The 15,181-nt window shown below is 27.4% G+C and overlaps 2 protein-coding genes across 4 annotated transcripts in view; one reads left to right on the top strand and one right to left on the bottom strand.

The window, feature by feature from the left end:
* LOC148227652 (uncharacterized) overlaps nt 1–15,181 on the bottom strand; it is a 244,001-nt gene that overhangs the window by 93,578 nt on the left and 135,242 nt on the right. The gene's annotated exons all lie outside the window — the stretch shown is intronic.
* LOC148227653 (uncharacterized) lies at nt 2,432–7,191 on the top strand. 2 transcript variants are annotated; one of them, XM_088201127.1, is made up of 6 exons: nt 2,432–2,739; nt 2,808–5,554; nt 5,845–6,063; nt 6,132–6,329; nt 6,555–6,806; nt 6,876–7,191. In XM_088201127.1, exons 2-6 carry the CDS (start codon nt 5,539–5,541, stop codon nt 7,169–7,171), a joined length of 981 nt encoding a protein of 326 aa, XP_088057253.1. In that variant the 5' UTR covers nt 2,432–2,739; nt 2,808–5,538; the 3' UTR covers nt 7,172–7,191. The 2 variants fall into 2 exon arrangements, with proteins under 2 accessions (XP_088057253.1, XP_088057252.1); XM_088201126.1 differs by lacking the exons at nt 2,432–2,739; nt 2,808–5,554 and adding an exon at nt 5,592–5,737.

Genomic DNA, 15,181 nt, shown 5'->3' with positions numbered 1-15,181 from the left:
ATTAAACTTTTTTTACAATGGAAGATTTTTTTATTTTATAATCGTTGCACAATTGGAAAATATAAAATTGAATTATAAAAAAAAAATGTTTTCCGGTTAACAGTCTGACAATTGCCAATCGACTTTTAAAAGTAAACTTGTAGAGAGTAGACCCATTATGTGATACTTAAATATAACTATTTATAATGTACAACCTTTTTTGGTTTTGAGGTCGAAGGAATTTGATTTTTTAAATATGCTGTAAAAGCTGACAACAATTAACTTTATAAATATATAAAAAAATCACATTAAAATAAATGTTGATGTTGTTATAAGGTAGAGTTAAAATGAAAGATCTAAGAAATCGGAAAATTATCGCTGGCATGTCGAATTGTATTATTGTCGGCTGTGATATCTGTGGAGTATCACAGATATCAACCAATAAGAACAACGAACAACGGTAATTAGAGATTAAAATAATACATTTTTTAAAAGCGGTATTACTAGTATTGTCATTATTTATTTTTTAATAATTGGTAATAAGAAATAATGTCCATTCATTTAAGGTCGAACTAAATGCCTCATTGCCAAAGTTATGCTGTTATATATTGTTTGATACATGCTTGTGAATTTTGCAAAAAGTCAAAGGATTGAAGAGTCCGAACATTTGTTTAAAGACATTAAATAAAGATTTAGTAACTATTGCCGTCTTCATATTTTAGGTCAATTTTTGCCAAAATACCGGTATTACCGGTATTGTAACACCTAACAGTAATATGCGCGTGATAGAATGTATTGTCTAGTGCGCGTTTTTTCTTAACAAAGAGTAATTCTTATGGCGGTACTTCTGTATAATTAAAGTCTTGCTACGGATAACCTATAAGCTTATCTGTGCAATATTTTAAATTATTAACGCAATTATTTGGACATGAAATTTCTCATAATGTGTACATAATGTTCGTTAGAATAACCTCTAAATTATGATAAATTATTGAAATAGTTAAAATTCTCAGATGTTTGTAAAATCCTAACCTTACTGTGATTTTTATTATGTTATGTTAAGATTAATTGAAGCCCTTCTAAATAATAAATATGGTTTTTATTCAATAATCCAAAATAATTAGTTAAATCAACGCACGTAAATATCGTGTTTATTATAAAAATTACGCCGCTTTGCCGTATATTATTACGCAGCTTCCCTAAAATCTCTCAGTTATTATTCGACTCTTGGCGAGTCTAGATAAAAAAAATAGAATTGTTTAGTATAAAATACTCATGATGAAATTTGTGTATATCATTCAGATATTTTTATTATGTTATATTAATAATACAATAGGTAAATAAAATCCCATGTCTTTTTATATCTAGTAAATTTTAAAGTTGTTGTTTTATGTGATCATCTAGCTTACACCTATTATTCAGAAGTTGGAATGTATTATAAAAAACATAATGAAAAGGTTGGATGGTATGAAGCTGTTAAAATATGTGAATCTGAAGGTGCTTCTTTAGCAATGCCAAGAAATAAAGCGGAAGTTGATGTCATGCTTCGATTGAATACAAATTCCGTTTTGATGATAGGGTTTCACAGCTTGTTTGCCGAGTTCAAGTTCACAACTATTAATGGTAATATATTTTAGATAAACACATTATTTTTTTCATTACAAATATATATATTCTACATTTTTGATGCAAGTTCAATATTTTAAGGCGATGATTTACAATATTATTATAATATATGGGATACTTATCAACCTAATGAAGGTGTAGGAAAGTGTGGATTTATAAATAAATTAGGAAAATTACACGATGGATATTGTAAGCAGAATTTACTGTTTGTTTGTGAGAAAGAAACATCTTCAAGAAAAAAAGAATCCAGTGATCCGAATTGTCTTATAAATGATTCAGGGACATTTAATCTTATATTATAGGAATTTTATAATTATTATAGCCCAACTATTAAATATTTTTATTAAAAAAATGTTGCTATTCCAACAACCGGGAAAGGAACTAATGCACTATATACTGTATAAAGTATTAGAAATTATTTATTGCTTTATCTTTTGCCCATTTTCTTTAAGAAATAGCTAAACAATTATTAGAAAATTATGACTACAAATAAACAACAAAAAATCAGTTATTAAATACAGCTAATTATCAAAACAACAAAACATTGTGTAAACTTCCAAAGTTTTAGTAATTATGAAATCTTGAAAGTTTGTTTGTTATAGAAAACACTCTGTAGCTATTTTAGGTGGTCTAAAACTGTTATGTTTTAATGTTTTAAAGGCTCATATCTCAAATACTTTTCTTGAAAAAAAATCATTGAAAAGACAAAATTAAGAAAAAAGCAATTATGTTATTAGCAACATAATATGAATAATAAAATTTAGTTGCTTTTAACTAAACTTATTCTATATGTTTTTAATGTAATAATATATTCATAAATACTTATTGAAAAGTAAAAGCTAATAAAGGTTATTCATTAATAATAAATATATTAAAATTTAGAATACAGATACGCACCAGAAATATAAAAATGCTATAAATTTCACATGAACCCAGAGACTTTTATCACTGCTGAAAAAATATGCAAAGGCGAAGGGGGGCACTTAACTATCATTAGAAATTTAGAACAAGAAAAATTCTTGTCTAATATGTTTAAAGAGCCTAAGTATAGTGGTTTTCAATCTAAAATGCCACCTTTCGCATATGTTGGAGTACACGAAAAGTTTGAAAAAGGGACTTATAGGACAGTACTTAGTAAGTCAAACATATTATGTGTGGTAGTTAATAAATGTATTGTATTATTAATCGGCTTAAAATTTTAGACGAACTCTTCACTGATGTTAATTATGCTCACTGGGACCCAAAAGGGAGTAGGGTAGCCAAGGAACATTGCATTTCGATGAACAAAGAAGGTATGCTAGACACTTTTGCGTGTGAAAATCCAGGAATTTTCATATGTGAACAATCATCTATTAAAGCCACGAAGACTTCAAAGAATGCAATGAAGATGACATGGACTGAGAACTCCAAATCAAGTCGTGAAAATATTAATCTTAACGTAGTAGTTAATAATGTAAAACACTGTTGTGCGGAACCTAACATCGAATTAGGCAATCACAGTTAAGATTGTACAAGTTAGTGGTATTTTAAAATTTAAAGTATCTATTCATGTTAAAATTGTATTTTACTCTTATTTCTCATACACAATGAAAATAAATTATTTAGTTTTAAAGCAATTATATCGATGGTTATATTTATAGTAAAGACAGAATTTCGTTTACTTTGTATAGATTTTTATAGTATATGTAGCAGATAAACATATGCTATGATTGTAAATTTTTTAAATAGATTAATCCTATTTATTAATTTTAATATATCTTCTGTTGTAACCTGACAGGCATAAGCACAATGAAATGTTACAACGGGGCTAATTTGTACCAACTGAGACTTGTAGCAAGTAATAATTACCAGACTGAAAGTCTGAAAATCGGTGACATCTATATTAATAATTAAAAATTATTACGTGTAATTTAATTTATAGCTAATAGATATCACTGCAGCTATATCCGTTATTTTATTAATAGCGCATTTTTTTAAATAAAAATTCGAGTGCACCTGCCGAGGCTCGATCCAGCAACCTCAGATTTATTTTTCTGAGACGTTACGGACTACGCTATTCCGTCTATACGTTATTTAATTACTGTTGAACCAGACCACATTATGTGGAAGCGGAAGTGGCTTAGAAATATTATATTTATCCTGCGAGTTGGATAACCCCCTAATTGTAATTTTTTAACTAGGACAAAATATTATTTGGTTTATTTGACATGTTTGTTGTTTTCAAACAATTTTCAGTATTGTTTTCGGTGACTAAATTTCATTATAAATGCATTTATAAAATAAAAGTGTACTTTTAAAAAATTAACACTTCAAGTAATTAATGTAATAAATTACTAGGTTTTATAATTTTTAATTCGAAAAAAATGTTCTTAATAATTAAAAATTGATTCATATTGTATAGAGTATAGACCAAATCTATTATGTGGTTAAGGCTATTTTTAACTTTCAATATACTTGAAAAAAATCATATACATAAATGACTTATTAGTTAAAAAAGTTAAAAATTAATTAAATAAAAAAAACATATTTCTAAATAATGACTTCAAAAGCAGAAAAACTTTTAGTTTACGTCTTATTTTCAGTCCTACATAATTGACCACAATTTAATACAAGAAATTATCGCTATCATAAAAAAAGCACATTCATTTTTATAGATATATTTATGTATTTACTGTAAACTATAGAATATTAGTATAATTTTAAAACGAGGACCTGATCTTTCTTAACAACCATAAATAACCAAGAAAATGATGGACAATAGTATTTTCACCTAATTTCTATAACTTTAACAATATCTTAAACCAGAATCACTTATATATTATCACTCTACTGAACTTACTTTATTTACGACTTGTAAATACATAATAAATGAGCCCTAAACTTGTCACCATTGGAGCTAACGCAAAATTACAAACACGACCAGTAAGATTGACACTATGCAAGTGCATGAAAAAGCAGCGCTTTGAATTTGATCGACCAGTATGCCGAACATTTTTGTATACACTACAAAAATGATCGACATACAAAAATTGTAGCGTAAATATAAATATTTCTTTTGTAATTAAAATTAAAATAAATGCGTATTTAAAATTATTCATAAAATATATAATATTGTGGCATTATAGTATTAACCTAATTAGTTAAAATAGAGTAAGCACAAACAACACTTACAAGTATGCTGTGAGACACTAGAGTGAAAATCAATTAAAAAGCGATATTTTATTAGTTTTAAACTAAATAATTCGGCAACTATGGCTACTAGTATTAGGTGAAATTACGATACCAAGAATAGTTATGGGTGTGGGAGACTATCAAAAATAGACGATGATGTCCTGGCTGCAGAAATAGAAGCAAATTCTTATGAGCCTAAAAACTAAGCCAGTCTAATTCAACACAGTGAGAAGATTGGAAAGTCTAGAAAACAACGTGTATGGGCTTCATACAAGTTGAGCCAAAAAACAAGGTTCTTTATCTCTTATATATACATATTGTAACGCACAAAAAATGCATAGTTATCATTTGACGGGAAATTACGATATCAAGAATAGTTATGGATGTGGGAGACTAGTAAAGATCGATTTTATTAGACACTTCCTAGATGGAATAAATAAAAAGGCAGACAATATGAAAAGAGGCTATTGGATTTTTTTGCATCTGAGCTGTCAATATCTTAGGATAATATAATTAAACAATTTACCGTAAAGTAGGACAATTTTTGAAATAAAATTATATTTTGAAGCTAATTAAAATAAATATATTTATTTTATTTTATTAAAAAAACGCATTAATTTCAGGATTACCTTATACAAACAAACCTCAACACTTTTTTCAGATCAAAATAAAAAAATACATAAGTATAGTTGTGATAATATAAATTAAAAAAAGTGAAAAAATATAAGTCCATGAGAATCAAACCAAGGTATATTACACCTCATGCTAGTAACGACAGGTTAATATGCAATTTTAGTCATATATATATATTGTAACACAACAAAATATTTAGTTATCATTCGAAACTTGGCAAGTGAAATTATTCTTTTTATATAAGTGTCTTAATTAAAATTAACTAACATGAATTTTCCGTATAATATTTTCTTAATATTTTCAATGTTTTTTATAAATAACATAATAGGTAATTATAATTATGTATATTTTTGTATAATTTTTAAATTATAGCGTTGAAAACAAATATTGCATTCTTTAGCTTACAATTGTGTTCTTATAAAAATTTTTTTTTAGCATACACCTATTATTCAGAAGTTGGAATGCATTATAAACCACACACTGAAAAGATTTCATGGAACGATGCTGTTAAAGTATGTGAATCTGAAAATGCTTCTTTGGCAATGCCAAGAACTATAGATGAAGTGGTTATCTTGATTCGTATACTTAAATATTCTTATATTATGGTGGGATATCACAGTTTGTTCACTTTACATACGTTTTCGACTATCAATGGTAAGATTTTTTGTATAAAAAATAAAATTTCATAAGAATGTGCTTGTATTAAAACTTATTATTTTCAGGTGAAGATTTACAATATTATTATAATATATGGGACCATAATTTGGCAAGATATGGAGTAGGAATGTGTGGATATATGACAAACGCAGGAGGAATGCACGATGCACCATGCATGCAAAATTTCCCATTTGTTTGTGAAAAACCAACATCTTCGAGAAAAGTAGCAATGAGTGATCCAAATTGTCAAACAACTGATACAGGTACTTAAAATGGTTAAAACTACAAATTCAACTAGCATATATTTTTTGTTAATTGTCATTGGCAAAAACAATTGTAAAACAATCGTTTTAAGAACTAAAAGTGTAATTATATTTCATAAAAGATTATTAATATTTTTTTATAAATAAAAAAAAATATAATTTAAATAAATATTGATAGTGTATGTAATTTATAATATGTACTAACAGAATTATTTAAAAAATTAGAATACAGATTCGCACCGGAAATAGAAAAATGCTACAAATTTCACATGAATCCAGAAACTTTTATTACTGCTGAAAAGATATGCAAAGGCGAAGGAGGACATTTAGCTGTCATTAGAAACTTACAAGAAGAACAATTTTTGTCTAATATGTTTAAAAATCCGAAGTATAGTGGTTTTCATTCTGCATTGCTACCTTACGCTTTTCTTGGAGTACATGACAAGTTTGAGAAAGGGGTTTATAGGACGGTTTACAGTAAGTCTACAGCCTATTGAATAATGTAGGTGTTACTTTAATTGTATTGATAATTTTTTAAAATTTTAGATGAATTCTTCAGTGATGTTAACTACGCTAACTGGGATCCAAGAGCGCCTAGAAGAGCCACCACAAATTGCATTTCTATGAATAGGGAAGGGATGTTATACGATATAGCGTGTGAAACTATGGGAATTTTTATATGTGAACAGCCATCTATCAAAGCCAAGGATTGTCTTCAAACGCAGCCGTCATGGACTGAGGATTCTGGGCTGAGTAATGAAAATAGTAATCCAGATGAAAATATTAAAACGCTACAAGATTGTTTGGCAGGAAACATCGATATACGCAATAATTTTAATTAAATATATTACACAATTTTAGATAACATTTGTTATTTATAACGAGTTTAATATATATATATATAATTATGATTATTATACTTAATTTAAAAAATAAAATTATATATTGGCTTATGAACCATATTCTAATATATGAGTACGATTTAGCACGGAATTATTGTGCATTTAAATAAATATATTGCTTCATAAAACAAATTGGTTGTTTATTAAAATAATGAAATATGAGCATTACAAATATATCTTTGGTTATGAAAAATGATTAGCTTAAGGAACATTTTATTTATAGTGTGTAATAAAAATAATGATTTGAGCATTAAAATAAATAAGCTGTGCTAAGCAGCATTGGACTTAACCCGCCGTTGGTCGCGCGAGTATTGCATACGCCGTTGGTCGCGCCTGAGCGAATAGCCGCCTCTCAGTTCTTTATGTTTTTAAGTTTAAATATCGAATATTTATTATTTTTTTTATTTTTGGTATATTTTAGTGTTGTATATATAAAATAAATAAATTCTTTCAAACTTTTATTTACATAATGAAAGAAGAAAAATAAAATAATAAATATTTTAAAAGTAAAATATAATTTTTTTAGATATATGTTTAAAACTTTAAAAATAACATGAAAAAATATATATTATTTTTGATCTTGATTACTTTATTACTTAGTTATGCAATCTGGACATAATGCCGATGAATATTCTTTGCATATTGGGTTATAGCACATGTGGCATTTTATAGTGATTTTGCGATTTTTTTCCTAGGGCAAAAATTATATTTTGGACGATTCTATTCACTTGGTTTTGTGTGATGAATTATCGTAGTGTCAGGTTTCTCTCATAAATACTGCTATATTTTTATTTGCAAACTTTGCGATAAATTTGTTTAATTTATTTAAATTATCTAAAGGATCGAAAAAAAATTTTTAAATATTTTTTTATACTATGTATCAATAGAGTTAAATAAAATATATTTATAAAATAAATTTAAAACATAATAATAACAACAAAAAAGTAAATAATAATAAAAAGAAACTAAAACAAAAAAAAAATTCCAGCACGAATCTAACCCGCGTAAATAACGTTTTCTCTCGATCCTTGATATAACACAACTAATACGCAAAACCAAATGTATATCGAAATAGTAAACACGTGTTTGAGCCTGCAATATTGAAGAAAACATAATTCTTGAAAAGTAGAGGGACCCGGAAGTTAATATAATGCATACAAAAAAAACGGCATCAAAAAAAACGATAGGGTGAGCGCTGCGCCGTCGTGCGACCAACGGCGGGCTAAGCAATATTTGGATATGTGACCACTTTAAGACACACCGAGTATCGTTAACCATAATGCGACAAGTTATTAGTTAACAATAACAAGTTTTTTATTTAACTGATAAATATATTGAACGTATATCCGTATCGTGTGCTTTAGAGCTAATAGTAGGAGCGTAAACTCAAAATTGCCATCTCTTTCTCAATTATGAAGAATGTTGAAATGGATAGCTCTCGATCTGACTGTTAACGCAAATATAGTATAGTAGTTTCATTATGTTTTACAGTTAAGGCACAATACTACTCATTCATAAGAATTTTGAAATATAATTTATAAACTTAATTTCAAATTGTTACATAATTGTTATCTGTATTTAAGTGAAGAAAGGTGACAAAAATTTCTTATGCTAATATTATGATTATTTTTCGAATAATTGTCTATATAGCGTTTTTTTTTTATTTTCTGATGTTTTAATATTCCTCAAGAAATAATAAATTGCTTTAAATTTCGCGATGACTCTTAAGAAATTTGGTCTAATATATATGCATTATGTGAAATAAAATGCATTTTAATTAACAATAAAGATATAACAGAAGATTTTTTGTGGCAAAATCGGGGATTTTTATATGTGAACAGCCATCTATCTAAGGCACAATTAAAAAACCTGGAACCTGAGGACTCTAGCTATGAAAAGTTAAACATAAAGGTAGTTTTTATTATAAAGCACAATTTTTCAGAAAAAAATATTGACTTGCAATAAAAGTAAAATTATATAATATAAAATAATAAGCAAATGCTTATTATACATATTTACTTCTATGGTTTTTATCTCTATAGCGACTATGTTATCTAATCGCATTGTACTTATAATATATACATATAAACATATAGTTTATAAATGTGATACTAATTTTTATTTTGTGTTTATACAATACAAACAACAAAAAATAGGTGTTTTACAGTTAATTAATAACATTAAAATAGGTTATAAATTTGTAAACGCATTTTCATTATAATATGAGTTTTAAACTATGATGCTTCATAAAGAGTAATCTAAGTAAGCCGATTGTTCATTTTAATTGTATTTTTATGATACCTAACAAAAAATATATAGCAGTCTTTAATATTTCATTTTCATAACAATAAATTATTAAATAAATAAAACATGAGTAAAATCCAAATTTAAAAAAGCCCAATTATTATATGCAAAGTATTCCGGAAAGAAGATAAATCCAAAGTGGGTATCACGCACAATTATTCGAGCGCATGAAAAAGGGCTAAAAACGGATAACGAAAAGGTCCGCTTGCGGTTGGTTACGCAGTCGAAGCACACAATTCTAAACTCGGTTATTAGGCGACAGATATTTTTGCAAAATTTTCACATTCGACCCTGGGTCAAAGGGCCTTTTTGCTTTTCGCTCAATGAGGCCCTTTAACGTCCGACCTTTGACCTTGCGACCGACTCGTTAGAGACCCAACGAACGAGACGCTACTGTACCCGCACCATTACTTTCGACAAAAAATATTATTCAACATCTTCCTAATGTGTTGTTTTTTTATACATATATATTTGAAGCATATATACCTATGGTTTATAATATGATTTTCTCATTACAATGCTATTATACAATCGAGAATTTGTTATTTTTATGGTTTCAAAGAGGCTTAGCTTATTGCTGCTATATTAGTCCCATGCAGTACTACTTTTTTTTAAACATGTAATACCACTCGAACAGATTATGTGATAAAAGCGTATTACATCAAAATAGTATTAGTCGATACGGGTATTTATTATGCTTATATGAGTGCCGATCAAAAATTCAGTAAGATTATCACTCTTAAATGGATCATAAGCAAAAACCTGTCTTGTAGAACCTTTCATCAAAAACTAGATACTCCCAGAAAATACACTTGTCCTATGTATATAAATATATAAATACATAATATTTAAAATATTCTATAAAATAAAATAGTATCGGATTAAAAGGTTATTGAACTCTATATACGAAATTTGTAATATATATCACTTAAGATATCTACGAGAGTTGGATTGCTCTCGCTAAAGCCAAATTTATCAGTGAGTTTACGCAATACCTACAAGGTTAAAACTATTTCGTTTTGCTAAATAACTAGCTCTTGATACCGCTTAGAATTTTAGTTGAAGAGCCCCAGGGCAGTTTCATTCCTTGTAATTTCATATACTAAGGATGGTTTAGTTTGAGAAAAAAATAAAAACACGCTGAAAATCTAGTCAACAATAATTTACATTAAACTTACTTTTCATTAAAAATTTAGGATTACATTTTATTCTCGCTCACAATTTAAATTTTATAAGCACAAAATTACTAAAAATAACATAAGCTATAATTATAAAGCAAGTAGAAAACCCTTTGTTTAATCTACTTTTTGATTTGCTAAAAAACTAATATGCTCGATTGACTACCGTAATCGGACAAGCTAAAATATCATCATCACCGACACGTACAAATTTTCATAAATATTTTAAATTTGACTCAATAGATTATTAAATTAAAATAAAAAAATTATATGAGAAAGCATTGGCAAAAAATTCAATATCTGCAATTAAAATTTTATTAAAAGCTGGAGTTCCTCAGGTAGATTTTCTAGGGCCGTTCCTCTTTAACTTGTATGCGAACAATATTGCAAAAATATAAAATGGAAAATTGAAATCAATCAAATTAAAACAGAATTATTAGAAAACGTAGACAAACTTTACGACGACCTCTGTTAAATGAAGAGGACAATAATGGCAAATGAAAAACAAGCGTCAAATACACCTGGACTCGACTTAAGAAAAACTTAAATTGAATAAACATATTTTGGAACTTTGCTCTGAAGGGCTTACCGCCATTGCGGTCCTTAGACAGATATTTAATAGAAAGAGCATTATAATTAAAAAAAAAAATCTAATAACAATTAATAATACATATTACATGTCTGTCCGATATGGAGTAACACCAGTAATACTAATTTTTACTAAATTACAAGTCATTTAAAACAAAGCTATAAAAATAATATATAACACACCTATTTATACTAATCTAAAAAAATGTATATTAGCCTTAAAATAAAACATAAAAAACACTATAATTTTCATACCAAAAAATATTATTAAAATATCTCGCGAAACCAAACTAACCCACGGTGACTACGATAAAAACAACATTAAATTTAAATACAAGTACAAAATTTCAAGGCACATCATGTTTTAAATGATAAAGAAAACATATCATTAATTCCAGTTCTTTAATGAAATATACTCAAACTATCATTAAATTTATTGTTTTTTATCTTATTTTATTTTTTTCCTGTATTTTTTTCTTTCGTTTAAATTGAAAAAGGTTTTTTATTTTTTCTCTGAAAAATCAGCCAACCAAAAGCATTTGTGCTGTCTATAGTTGTGTTTCACATGTTCGTCAATTTAAAAAATGGTTCAAAAGAGTAAGACACTAAAAATCATCGGTGATGACTGCATAACTACAAAAATTAAAATCAATTTACAGATGTCGATTTAGGAGTTAACAGATAAGACAAGATATATTCATGATCAATTATTTAAAGAATTTGGAAAAATATTGAGAAGGCGTGGAAACAAGGCGTATGGGTTCCACGTGCATTAAGCGACGAGAACAATGCGACGCACCTGCCTCATATTGCGAGAATCACGCGAGAAAATATTAATGCTCTCAGATGGACAACTGAAAAATCATCCTAGCACCATAAAATTATTATTTATTTAAGTCTCTACAACAACATTTAAATGGTATTAAATTTAATAGTGTTAGAGAAGTTCAAATACTTCGATTAAAGAATGTTGTGTCTGTTGATGAATATTATTTGTAGAATAATATTCGAAAATGAGTGTTTTTGAAAAAATACTTTACATTAAAAAAAATCTGGGTACCCCATATTAAAATTAAATGGTTGGATGTTAAATATTTTTATTGTTCCTCCATAAAACTGCATATGATAATTTTTTTTAACTACCACCCTTTTTTTACATATATATTTTGATATATTACATTTTAAATATATTTGGCTTGTGATGTGCTAAAAATTTTTTTTGAAAGAGTTTTTCTGTAATGTGGGTGAGAAAATGTTGCTAAGCGTTAGATTAAAAAATCTATAATGTCGGTTAATGTTTTTAATTTATTGGTAAAGTTACTTTAACTTGCACAATAATAACATAATATCTATGATTTCCATTGTAATCTTAATGCTTTACTCGAAGTCCTTAGTAGAGAAAGTTGCTTTTTGTTTACGCGCACATTCGATACTATTGTATATAACAGCAAACTCTTTGCGGTTTGACCTTTGACCCTTGTTAACCGAAAAGAACCGCCAGCCGCCACTACTCTAGTATTCACAGCAACTACTTCAGTCATGGAAAAAGATTTATTCGCAGGCTTTATAATGTGTTGTGCTAGCTAGCTATTCGAAAACGTCTTGGTGATATATAGCCCTCGTTGCGATGCATTATTTATGAGCGATGAGAATTAATAAAAGGGTCCAAATTTAATAATTCCGAGCAGCATTAGCGGCGTTGTGGAAATTTTTAATAGGACGTTTAGCTCATGAGCTTTCGCAGAAAATTGCATAATAAATTTGCGCTCTCGTTGGCCTTAACGGTCAGCGCGTCACATTTCATAATCTGATTATGGAACGATATGGAGCTGGTTCAATTTCGTATATAAGTATATATATAATATATGGGTATATATGTTAATTAATTATAAGCTGAAAAATCAATGAAGCATTTGAAATATACATGTGATATACGATTACATGTACGAGAGACGTCCTACATAGAATTAGCCTGAATAGGTTATATAAATTGAATTCCAGTATTTCGATAAATTATATTTTATTACTGTTTGGTTTATAAACACAACCACTCACACGGATTAACACATATTATATAACAATAAAAGGATTTTCATCATTAAATAATGTATTTTTTAATTCAAAACGAAACATAGTGGGAGACCATTTAACGGATTAAATACGCGCTATAAATTTATCGAATTGAGAGTAAATAACGCGCTTAGCCGTTTCCAAAATACTTTATTGGCCAACAAAAAATATTTTTGTAGACCAATTAAATACTCAAAATTAGCCTATAAGTTAAAGTTGACAGAGCCATGAATTTTTGTTAAGTTTTTAAGCAATTACATTTATTTTTTTACGTAATTTTGTGTGATTTGAATACACATTTATTTTTATATCAAGTGTGGTTAAAATATATTTATATTATTTTTTAAATTAAAAAATATCAGATACAAAGTAACCAACGAAGGCTCGTATGATTATTTTCATTGCATTTCTTACTTATTTCAAATATATAACAAACAATAAAATTTCGTATGGTAAAAACATTGATTTTTCTACCAGTGAATAAATGTTATCTCATTTTCGAAAGAGCTTTTCCGTGTAACTCTGCACCTCTAACCTGAATACTCGTTTACACACATTATACAGCTTTCGAAAGCCTTGCGTGTGTCAAACAACGTATTAGAGCCCTTTAATTACCATGTCTATGAATCAACTTCCACGTGAAAATCAACACCGATACATCAACGTTGAAGGATGCCATTACTTTTAATTAAATCGAAAGGAGATAATTATTTACTATTGATGTTTCAGTTAAAATAAGTAAAATTAAACATATTGACTTTTAGGCAAGATGATAATCCAATATTTATCTAATTTAAACTAATTTTTATTTGCTTGAATATTCACTAAAGTAAAAAAAAATATATTGCTAAAATTTTAATCGTTTTAGATCTGGAATTATTCATGTCTACTTTTAATTTTTGTTCTAATATTGCCTATCAATTAAATATCCATGCTTGATTTAATAAATAACGCCTTATTTTTGAGATATCCTTACAAAAAAAATATAACGGTGAGTAATTTAATAATTTAACATCATTTGCAGAAAATTTTTTTTTTTGCTAGATGCGTATTTTTGGCACCTTTTTTTACATTCTAGCATTCTTATTATAAATAAATTTTAAATAAATTAACAATATCAAATCATTTTAAAGCATTTCAACAATTTTATGAATACGTTACCCACTAAATAAATTTTATGTGCCCAGAACTGAAAATATACCATATTTTTACCTATCAAAAAAACAGAAAATCATATAAGTAGCTAAATCCGAAACAAAATTAACTATGTTTTTATTTAAGATATCATAATCCTTTAAACTTTACAGTGTCTACTATTTTTCGGTAACATGCTCTGGCTAGGTAAACATAAAACCAATCCAATCAAAATAAATCGAAACATCCCCGTTGATAGTAAATCAATTAACAAAGTTTTTAAACCTTAAAATTTATATGTTATTGCAAAATTAAAAAGTAAAATCGATACGGTATATGTAGATAAATTAGATAATACAGTAATCAAAGAACTTTAAAAAAATATCGTCCATTAGTTTGTTATTATATTATGAAATTTCCCCACATGTGGAAAACCGCAATGATTCACAGATTAATAAACCAGAGGAAAAAGCTACAATTTTGATAAATTATCGCCGTAATAGTTTATTGTAAAATAATTGAAAAAAAAAATATTATTGCACTCGAAATAAAGCCATGAACGAATAAATATGTATTTTTCATTCCTAATATTTTGTGCAAATTAAAAAAGGTTGCAATGGTTACATACCAGTTATTTATAATTAAATAATATGTATGTTTCAATGCTTCTATAAAT

The sequence above is a fragment of the Plectrocnemia conspersa genome, unplaced genomic scaffold, assembly GCF_051122295.1.
Source record: "Plectrocnemia conspersa isolate PC_06_02 unplaced genomic scaffold, ASM5112229v1 ptg000013l, whole genome shotgun sequence".
In the NCBI taxonomy this organism is placed as follows: Eukaryota; Metazoa; Arthropoda; class Insecta; order Trichoptera; family Polycentropodidae; genus Plectrocnemia; species Plectrocnemia conspersa.
This window is presented reverse-complemented; position numbering and strand designations above follow the sequence as displayed.